Genomic DNA, 11,684 nt, shown 5'->3' on the forward strand with positions numbered 1-11,684 from the left:
AGCCCGCGGCTATCGAAGATGGGACGCAACACCGTACGCCTCTAAAACTGTCACTACAGAACAAATTACTTGGATAAAAGACGGAACTTTTGTCCAGCTAGCAAGCAATAAGCACAACAGTTCAATATGCGGCCAACTTTCAAGCAACCATTTTACGAATGACCAGAATAGATTTCAATATCTCAGACTCACGTATGCAGTACTGTGACGTAATAGTGAAAGGCATTGTCACGCAATTCTCAACAGGTGTTCATGCAATGTTTCATGTTTAAACAGGTTTGACACAAGTCTTACGAACGATGGTGCAATTTTGGCTCATTTTTTAGGAAAAATTCCATGACGTAATATGCCAGCTAGGTTAAGTAGACTTGAACGGTTTTTATATGACGTTTGATTTGGTGAAAATTATCGGGAACACTCGTGAAACACAATAACGGTGAAACGCACACTATAGTGTTTACATGACATTTACAATCTTAAAATAAGCAACCCTACGTTCACAAACAATTTCGAAATTCGAAAACAGACGTTTTAATCAACCAATGGGACAGTGTGGCTGCTGGACATCGCATTGGAATAACTTTAAGCGCCCCCCACCTAGAACTAAAATCTTATTGGTCGATCGCTGGAATCGCATGCAAAGCGAAAATATGCTTCCCGGAAAGTATTTTTTGCCTTCATGCTTTTTAACTCTTCAAGAAAAGTATTTTTGGTTATAGGCCTGCTTGTACGCTGAAACCTTCCGCGAGCCGCACATTACAAAGTGGTGGGCCGCATGCGGCCGCCAGCTGGTGACCCCTGTAATAGACCGATCTATCGCCAAGCAACGTTCAGCCAATCAGAGCGAAGGAGAGCAAGCTTTGTTAGCTTTCCAACTAGTCGCATTGGTTTTGTGCAGTTTCGGTCACGTTTATGCTGTTTTCGTGATGGTAAATAAGCCATGTAGTTATGGCACTTGCAATTCTGACGATAAATATCCAGAGAAATGCAAAGGTATCACTTTCATTTGCTTTCCTAAACCAAAAACAAGATTGGAAGACTGTCTACGTTAGATCAAAGCATGTGGTCGGCCTCATGTTAGCCTACAGTTAAATGTGTCAAGAATTAACCATCATTCATACGTTTGTTCAAAGGTAGGTGGTTACTAACTTATTACTTAGAATCTGAAATTGTTTGCAACCTTATCAAAACAGAAACTAGGCTATCTTACAATGCTGCATCAATTTCCTAAACCAGCGTGGTCCAACTACTTTTGACTTACGGGCCACTTTACAAAAACGTGACAACTTGCGGCCATTTCCAATAAGCAGTGACCGAGTGGTTAGCGCATTGGGCTCGCAGTCGAGAGCCTGCATGTTCGACTCCAGCCACCCGCACTTGCTGTTGTTTCTCTGGGCAAGAAACTTTACGATAATTGCCTCTACTCAGTGATCGATTTCGAGTAATGGGTAGTACCAGATTTAAGTCATAAGTAAGAGAAATAAAACATAGTAACTTTAGCGGGTTTAGCATACTTTATTTCACACAAAATATAACATAATTAAATAAAATAAACTCAAACGTTTTCGACACGTACGTGTGTCCTCATCAGGAATTAAATGTGTCACCGGCAGTTATTCGCCTGTGGCTCATCGTTCCTTTTGTGTGTGTTCTAAATGTTTTGTCCAATGCCTGTAGTCTACACCTCACGTGATCTGTTTCCCACCGCATAATTTACTCGCAATCATTCTCGTATCATTTGTTCAGTTTGTGCTTTCAGTCCAGAGTGTCGTTACAGTTACAGTGCATAGTCAAATTTATCTTACGATTTTTCATTTTATGTATTGCAGATTTAATTCCTGATGAGGACACACGTATGTGTCGAAAACGTTTGAGTTTATTTTATTTAATTATGTTATATTTTGTGTGAAATAAAGTATGCTAAACCCGCTAAAGTTACTATGTTTTATTTCTCTATGGTTTAACAAAGCAAACTCTCTACCAAAGCTTTATCATAAGTAAGAGTAGACAACCGGAAACAGACATTGCCGTCGGCTGCAGCATAGGTCAGGTGTACGTAAGAAGGAGTACACCGATGCATAGCGCTCAAGTCCGCTTTCCCGCAATGCAGGATAAAGATATGAAAAACAACAACAAACAAAAAAGAAAATGATAGTGAGTGCGTAATCGAGACAATAGTAGCCTACATAGAAACTTATTGCAAATCTCTATCAGTGAGATGCCTGTAGTCGAGGTTTCTCTGATGTTATCGTTTCTACATCAATTTCAATGTTAGTGGTAGCAAGTCGGAGACTATCTTCCAGTGTTTCGTCTATCATTCGATTTCTGTTTTTAGACTTGACTTGCTTCATTCTAGAAAATTTACTCTCACACATGTATGTGCTTCCAAACATTGAATGCATTTTTAATGCAAAATTTTTCAGTTTGAGAAATCTATCTTTGCTGACTAATTTCCAGAAGCACTCTGAGGTTTCATTTTTCCTTGACAGCAAGAAGGAGATTAGGTTTTAATCTGTCAAAATCTTTAAATGTATTCTCAAATTCACAAGATAAATCCTTAAAATCTTTCACAAAAACGGAAGCATTCCGCTCAGGGCCGGATATAGCTGATGGGGGGGCCCGGGGCACTTTTAGATCGGGGGGGCCCCCGCCAAAAAATTTTTCGAGCCTACAGTGCGAACAACCACCTCTGCGTCTACAGTAGCATCAATCTAGCACTGCACAGCATTTTGCAGAAACTTCAAATGGTTGAAAGGAAAAAAAATAACACAAAATCACATTTTTTCCACTTATGGGGGCCCTTCAAAAGTCGGGGGGCCGGGGCACCTGCCTCCTCTGCCCCTCTCTAAATCCGGGCCTGATTCCGCTTCATAATCATTTACCACAAGTGCATGCAAAGAATCAAAGTGTGAGAGATCGTTATTTTTCAAGCATATAGCAAAAAGGCGCATTTTTCTCTGGAAAGCTTCAATGTGTCCAACTAATTGTAAAATAGTTTGCTTTCCCCCCTGCAAATTTAGGTTTAACACATTCAAGTGTATTGTCATGTCTGTAAGGAAAGCAAGTTTGCACAGGAATTTTTTGTCGCATAACTGAGTTTGGTACATTTTTGTGTTTCATCCAATCAGGGATCTCTGAAGTAGGTCTGAGGTCCCTGCATCCAATTGTTCTGTTTGAACAAATGATAGTATTTCCTTCCGAAGACCAAAGAAATGTTGCAGTAGGCTACTTTTCCAGCACTACTGTAAGCGACCTGACATTTGCATTAAGTGGTAAATCACTGAATTCTGCATTTAACTCTTCTAGAAACTTAATGAAACGCCTGTGTCTGTGCGCCTTGTTGCCGCCTCTAACTAAATTTACTATGTCGACAACTTTCTTCATGACATCACTCGTTTGTAACATTTTTCCACAGAGTGCTTCCTGGTGGATGATAGCCTACAATGTCGTGTTGTACAATCCACACCATCTTTCGTAAGCAAACCAAGTCATAGCATAGGGTTCCAATTTAAAAGATACATAACACGAAAACTGTGGAATATTTAAAGGAAACAAAAACGTCCGGAACACTAGGTACATATCAGCCTTTAAGAAGCCCAGTTGTACTGACGAGACCTGATAGGTTGAAACAGTATAGGCCCTGCTGTCTACAACTTTAAATTAAATTTTTGACACTTTTTATCCAAATGGTATAGCCTACTTGTTCTAATTGAAATTACTTTCTGTATAACATAAATACAAATTAAATCAATACTGTGAAAGCTCGCGGGCCGCAAAAATTCTATCTGCGGGCCGCATGCGGCCCTGTAATTGGACCACGCTGGCCTAAACAATCTATTAGGTCTGCTGGAGGGTAGCCTACCGATAGACTGATTTTAATGTTTATTTGAGGTGGTGGTTTTGCAGTAGGGCAAAGTGGGGCGTGTTGTCACAGCACGATTTTCATGTGATAAACCAAGCGCATAACTACGAGTTTTCAATGGAAGGCATAGTTTTCAGTTCTCTTTCGTACAAGCAGTAAAAAACATAAAAAAATAAAAAAACATAAAAAAATATTTTTGCTTATACAACGAGGTAATATGCGTATTTGTTAAAATACAACGCTTTTTTAGAAAAAAAAATATATTAGATAAATGATACACACATATATTCGATAGTGACACATAATTTTCAAGATGACATTTTTATTGCTTTTGACAATGGGCATAAACTTTTTACCAATATGTTGTAAATTAATTTCTTTGCATTTCGCATATTTTTTTTATTCGTTCAGCCTGTATTAAAAACTATTTTTTATTGGTTTCTGTCATATTTTAATAATCATAAAGCATGTGCAGAAATTTTGTGACAACACGCCCCGGGGTGGGGCGTGTTGTCACAGCTCATTTACTTGCATTAAACATGCATTTATGTAAAAACAAAATATTCTAGAAAAACTTTAGCTGTAGCTAAAAGAAGTCGAATGATACCTCTTTCAATTGCACTATCTAGCATCTCGATACCATTGGCACAGAACGAGATATATGCTGATTTGTAAAAAGTGTGACAACACGCCCCACTTTGCCCTATTAATACATATAATAAGGCAAACCGGGGCGTGTTGTCACAGGTTTGGGGTTTTTCGATTTGTGCTTTTGCTATAATATACAATGCAAGTGATTTGGTTATATCATTCGCACGCTGTCCACTTACACTTCCTTTTGCGACTAGTTAATCCTTTTGCGATTAAAAAGTTTAACTAGTGGCAAAAGGAAGTGTAAGTGGACAGTGTACGAATGATATAACCAATGTCACTTGCATTGTAGCCTATATAGCAAAAGCACAAATCGAAAAACCCCAAATGTGACAACACGCCCCGGTTTGTCTTACAAAATCAAATTTTATTACGTGGAATTTACACATTTATAAACAAGTTGAAATTAATTCAACAACTGCTTTGGGTCTTGTTTCCTTGCCTTCACATAGCCTATCGACCAAGGGTTCGGTAGTTTATGCCAAATTTTGCTTCTGCTTCTTGTAAGCTGTGACCATCATCACAGCTGTGACAACTCGCCCCGACGTACGCAGTCAGACAAAAGTTTTAATGGCGCCTAGAAAAGGCACGCTATTAACTTCTAAAGTGTCAGCTAAACTCCTAACATAGCCTACTGTTAGGAGTTTAGCTGACAGTTTAGCTTAGCTGACAGTTTAGTAAGCTAATAAGCTATAAAACTGATTTCATACTTGCGGTCAGACTGCTCTTACGAAAGCGTCACACAATTTTGAAAAATTAGTGAAATTTACATCGATGATCAAATTTTTGATAATAATTTAATCTAAGCTAAACCTGCTGTCTTTTTTTGACTTTGCTAACCTCAAAATGAAGATGACTCTTACCGAAGCACGTGCTACAAATATAGACTCAAAGCAGTCAGGGCAAGTACAAACAAAATTGCTGTGACAACACGCCTCTTGTGACAACACGCCCCGGTTTGCCTTACTGTGTTGTAGGCTAGGTCTATAACAAAATGAATTTAAACATTACAGAACAACAAAACAATTACGAATATTCACATTTTAACAGTTATCCAAATGCTAGGCTTCAATACTATACGTTCGTTCTAATTTTTATTCTCTCCCGTGTCGCTGTACGTCTCTCTCTCCGTCCAAGGGCAAGTGTGAACAGTTTTTATTTTCTGCTCCCTTTTTTTTATTTAAAGCAATTTAGTTGGAAAAATACAAAATCTTTAGAAAATGACATCTGAGTTAAAATAGTTCACTTGTTAGAAAGAAAAAGATGTTTAGCATGATAGGCTATTGGATTGCTACAACTTTAGTTTACCAATCTCAGTGGCCGGGCCTGCGTCAATAGTTCAAAGCCTTGTCGCAAATATCCAGTTGTCGCAAATAAAACAGCTTTAAAACTGCTGTAAGATCATGTTGATTAAAATCAGTGAGTTTCAGACGATGCTATTACCTGGCTACTTTGAACGTTACTTCCAGGAAATTACGGTAGGCCTACTGAAGTACATTGCCATGGCACGACAGCTTCTCAAAAAATAGCTTTAACTTACGTAGTGTAAGCTCAAGAAAAGGTCAAGAACATTGTTGGTACTACGTAGGCCACTAGGCCTACTACTAGGTGCTACGTTACATTTGTCACATTAAAAACACGGAAAGCAGCTGACTCGATGACTAATATAGCCTAGTCTTTCGCTGCTTCCTGTCTGTTGTTGAATATATTTGTACCGTATACTATTTTTTGCAGCAGACAAAATAAAAGGTTTCTCTCTCTCTCTCAAGCGCAAAAACATTTCAGTAGTCCAAGTTGAGTCTGCAGAAACAAAACCATTGACAATCACTGCACAAGATGTTTCCGCCCTTTCCAAGTTCGAATAAAATGTCAATAAAATTGTAATAAAAAAACATATGTACAAAATTCATATGAATGAGTATTAGGGTGGCTCATTTTCCTTGATATTCTTTAAATTTTTTGTCAGTTTGGAATAATGTTCCATTTTGCTCACTGATATTTGTAAACCAAAAATTTTTGTTGGGTTTTGACCTTTGACCCTGGTTCACCCAAGGAGAAATTCTGACTTTTTCTGAAAAATTAGTAAATTTTGAAGTGGTTTAGCAGTATCTGAAGAGAGGATTTCTCAAAATTTGATCACGTGATTTTGACGTCAGTTCCTCTGTTAACTTCCACGTGGAACATCTTCACCCTACTCCAAGTCTGAGAGTCACTAATAGTGCATGCTTTTAGTGTCATTTTAGTTGATTTTACAGTCTTTTCACAATCAGTAAATCTATAACATAGACCAACAAACAAATTTTGGCACAAAAACATGAGAGTCATTTTAGAGTATTTCAGGGCCCCTAATTCCGAAAATGCACTTAGTTTTTTCGAATTGGCTCTAGTTTTCGAGATATTCGACAATGAAAATATTTTTAAAATCGTTTCTCAAAAGCTTTCAATTAGCAAATTACTTATTTTCAGCCCTGTTTACCATTATGATGTCATAATTGCACTTGTCTAGTTCAATTAGTTCATATTGCACGAAAGTTCAAAACGCAAGCAAAGGTTGAAATGAACTGTGTTTAACGTAAGGGAGACATAAATACACAATGAAAACAGTTGTGAATCAGTAGGCCTACATCACAAGAAAAATATCCCGAAAGTCATGTGCTTATGAATGCAGCTTTATATTGAAAAGGTAGTCCTACTGAACTGGATACTTGTACAAATGAAGTTTTATTCTAAGCCTTTGCTGCAAGAAGTTTTTTTTTCTGGTCTATAGGCTAAATAAATTGCATATAGGCTAATAAAATATGCCTTTGACAAGTAGGATGCTGTACAAACAACCCAGATATATTTTGCTGCATGAGGCAACGCAGAGGACCAACGCATTCTGCGATAGATACAGCGCTACATAAAAACAAGCATTATTATTATTACTTTGACATGAAGCTGGGTGATCAAGATAAGTCCTGGGTTCCTCCTAAAGTATGCAAACATTGCACTCAAACCCGTTTCTGGGCTCAAGGCTAAGAAGTTCAGAGTGCCATGGCATAAAGAGAGCCGTGGAATCACCATGAAAATTGATACTTCTGCACGGTGAGGATGTTCGAAGGAAATTGGAATATCATGTTTACATGGAGTGTGCAAGGCAGTCATTGCATGGACGATTGGACGTTGCTGTTTCTGTTTTTTGTTTGCCCTCTCTAGTTTCAAGTGGTGATTTTCTTGAAACAATAGGAAAACGGGCATGACTGAGAGTAACCTCAATACCTTTAGTAATGTTTTGGAGCAAGGTCAAGTTTTTTTCTCAAAACCATTTCTACCACCTACTGTAGTAGTTAAAGATTTAGTTATCAAAAGTGGTAGCTGCAATCTTGGCTCCTCATCTCGATCAACATGGCATTCTTGACTCCAAGGCCAAGATTACGTTCTTCCGCAGCAAGGATAAAATTCTAAGCAGCTACTTTACTGAAGAACATAACTTTGTATTCTGTAATTATATAAATGGCCTTCGTACCTTGATGGGTGTTGCTCAGTAGGCCAAGAGTTGCGTTTGTTCATCGATAGCTTTGTTTTGCTTATTTGTCTAGTTTGTTACGGTAAGCAAAACAATGTATGCATTTTGTTTGTACTTAGTAGCTTACTTAGTAAGTCTGAGACTGTTAAAGTCAACAAATATATTAATGCAAAACACAAGTTATATATTCTACATCTTGTATCCTCAGGCTTACTTCACATCATATTTTGATTGTTACTAGGCCAGTAAACGTTAAATAGCTGTTTGTTTGGGTTGTAATCAACGTGATTGGTTCCAAATAGCGTTTATACAACTCAGAAATGTGCCTGGGATTACTTCCAGTTTTGTCTATGTAGTAAACGACACGACGTTAAATCGAGAGGGGCTCAAAATTGCGAAAAAAAAATTTTTGCTGTAACTCAAAAACTAAAGCCAATTCGAGAAAAATTAGTGCATTTTCAGAATCAGGGGCCTCGAAATGCCTTAAAATGACTCTCACATGTCCTGCCTTTATATAAAAAAAAGTTTTGTTGGCCTATGAAAATCGATAAACATCGTGAAATGATTCAAGAAACTGAAAGCAGTAGATATTTACTACGTGAAGGGTGCACAAAGAAAATCATGTCTGAAATGTGGTAGAATTCGACATTTTGAGAGTAATACACGTGTCAGTGTTCATGAAGTTACTAATTAAACCACTTTGCTTGCTACAAGTTTGTGTTACTGCCTCTTATTGTGTCCATTAAGATGCTAGAGTGCATTAGAAGATAGCGAGTGAGCAGTTTCAGGGATAAGCGAAAACTCGATATTTTGAAAAAATTCAAACCAGGTGAACCAGGGTCAAACGTTAATATTTTTTTGTGAAATTTGGTGTAGGAGATACATTTACCAAAAGGAACAATATTCCAAACTGACGAAAAATTTAAAAGAAAAAAAATTTTTTTTCGAGATTTTGCGCCAGCCTAATGAGTATCCGTCTACGTATTGTGATTTATTTACAAATGCTTCATCTATTCATCAGCATAACACAAGATATTAAACAAGCAACAACTATTTTATAAATAGATCAAACACAGAATTTGGCAAAAAGTCCATGCAGGTATTGGGACCAATGCTTTGGTCAGAGGTTTATTGTTTCAAAAAAGAGATCTTATCATTTCATTGTTTCAAAAAAGAGGTCAAAACGTTAATTTTACAAAGCTACAGTGCATCGTAAGTGATATGTTAATATGTTTGGAAACCAACTTGTCAGTTTCTTCGGAAACTTGATTATTCTCTGCTTGCTTCATGGAAATTTGTGTTTTTTTTTTGTGCGTATGCTGTTGTTGAAGCGCGGGAACGTTTCGATTATTTTATTTTTTCTCTTGTAAGCTTATTCTAAATGGCAAAATCGTAATTTCCGTAGGGTGGCAATTGACTAGTAGACCGTATGGTCGTCTCGTTGTCTCCCTGTCGGCATGGGAACTTGTGTACTGTGTATATTGCATATTTCAAACATGTACCTATGTTCCTGACAAATAAAACATTGATTGATGTCGTTTTGGTGACAATGTTTTGCCACCTGTAGGCTAATCTCGTACTTTCCGTGACAGTAGCCGATGTCTGGTCTAACTTATGATCTGAATTCTAAAATATTTGTAGTTATCAGTCACAATTGAATAAACAAAAAAAGTGAACATGCTTGTATTGAAACCTGTTCTTCGAGTTTATTGACAACAGCATTTTGATTAAATCATAAATATATGCAAAATAGATACAATGTAGCAAATTGCAAAACTTCATCTTGTAAAGCATACGTTGATCTGAGTTATTCATATAAAGCATAAAACTCAGTGTGAAGATTGGCAGACTTCCATGTCAGTACAATGCCAGTAGCTTTCTTCTCCAACAAACAGCTAAAAAGACCACATCTTCCATACATGATATGTTCCTGTGTAACAACAATTACTGTAGTGTTTCAATCAAGAAACTTTAACTTTGGAACATTTGTAGATCTGCAAAATTTACTTGGTATTTTGAAGTTGCAGTCATGATACATATCAAACAATTGTCCGATCAACATATTGATTTCTTTGCAGAAATATGGTAGTGTTTGAAAACACTGCAGTTTTTAACATATCTTAGAACAAGCAGGTTTTAAATATTTTCTAGTATGTAGAATTTGAAAACAACTTTGCTGCACGTTTGGCATGGTTCTTCAAAGAGCAAATAGAATTAGAAATGCCACCATGAGACAGAACAACCCCATAGCTTCTGACAAAGCAAATCCAAGAATGGCATAGGAAAAAAGCTGTTGTTTTAGTGAAGGATTACGAGCATATCCTATGATGAGACTCCCAAAAACTGTTCCAATTCCTGCTCCAGAACCAGCTACACCAACAGTAGCAGCTCCTGCACCAATAAATTTGGCAGCTGTATCAATGTCTCTTTGAACAGGAGTTGTTTGAAGGTTTCTTACATTCAGACTTGCAGCAGCAGCAGCTGGCCTGCTTGCCATCATACTGCAGCGAAGCAGAACTTGTGAAGCAGGGACAATTCTTGTCAGATACATAATTTTGGCTTAGTTTTTAGCAAATGATGTCAAAGCTGAAATAACAGAAAACATATTAAAATAGGCTAACTCTGCACAGCAAATTAATTAAAACCTGTCCCATAGTAAGTTGTGGTGCCCGAGAGCTAATTTTCTCTGACGCAACGCGCGTTACTTCTATTTTGTGCCAAAAGAATGTTCCGTTTGTCTTTTAAAAATATTTTTAATAAATAGTGTTCAACGTTCTAAAATATTTTGGCTTGCTTTTGTACTACCGGTACTTTTACTTGCATGAAAAACAAAGCCTCTGAGGCTATATGCACATGTTCAGTCAAGCATGACATTTGACCTCAAAATGCACTCAAGAGTGATGTAAGCCTATACGCCAGGTCTGTATCTTTTTGCGTAACGTCAAGTCACGTTTGCATAATACACATTTAAAGGTGACAGCAATAAAATAAAACAAATTTCAAAACTAAAACTCTTAATATATTCTTTAGATGTTGCGACCATGGCCATATTTAAACCTGATTGTCCTGAAGCACATCATAACGTCTGAGTTTTGTCACTTCTACTTTTTTTTAGACCTTTGCCATATTTGGCATATATAGGCTATTGTTTTTCATTTTTATAGCCAGATATGAGATCTAACTGAATTAAACATTGATGAAAATATTTAAATATTATTAGCTTTTACAACCACCAAACTAACTTGCAGCATAAATGTAGTACGTTGAAAAAAAGATCAAGTGCGGAATACCAACCCAAGACATGTATGAGCCACAAATTCATTTGAAAAAAGGCTGTGGTTATATTTACACTGTAAAGTATAAATCCTCAATAGCGGAGTCAGATAAGGAATTCTGCCCTTATTTGAGAAAAGTTTAAAGCTCTTGAAAACAAAAACTTGGATTTTGAAATTTTTATTAGTCCTGGGCAAAGATTGAAACCCTAATCTTATTTGTAACTCTAACCCTTCCTAACTGTAATCCTAACTCTGGCAACACCTGGTTGTAACTATGGCAACAAGTGGGTAAAAATAGCCACATTGTTGAAAAAAAATCATCATTGTTTTTCTCTCACTCTTCATTTCAAAAGAGAAGATGAAAGAAAATAATACATCAAGCTTGAGTGGA

At 37.1% G+C, this 11,684-nt stretch overlaps 1 protein-coding gene across 1 annotated transcript; it reads right to left on the reverse strand.

The window, feature by feature from the left end:
• Positions 1-9,685: 9,685 nt before the first annotated feature.
• On the reverse strand, positions 9,686-10,600 carry LOC145771663 (ATP synthase F(0) complex subunit C2, mitochondrial-like). The gene has a single exon (XM_082583393.1). The coding sequence runs from the start codon at positions 10,567-10,569 to the stop codon at positions 10,216-10,218; it is 354 nt and encodes a 117-aa protein (XP_082439519.1). The 5' UTR covers positions 10,570-10,600; the 3' UTR covers positions 9,686-10,215.
• Between the last annotated feature and the right edge of the window lie 1,084 nt (positions 10,601-11,684).

Source organism: Aplidium turbinatum, chromosome 6, assembly GCF_918807975.1.
Source record: "Aplidium turbinatum chromosome 6, kaAplTurb1.1, whole genome shotgun sequence".
In the NCBI taxonomy this organism is placed as follows: domain Eukaryota; kingdom Metazoa; phylum Chordata; class Ascidiacea; order Aplousobranchia; family Polyclinidae; genus Aplidium; species Aplidium turbinatum.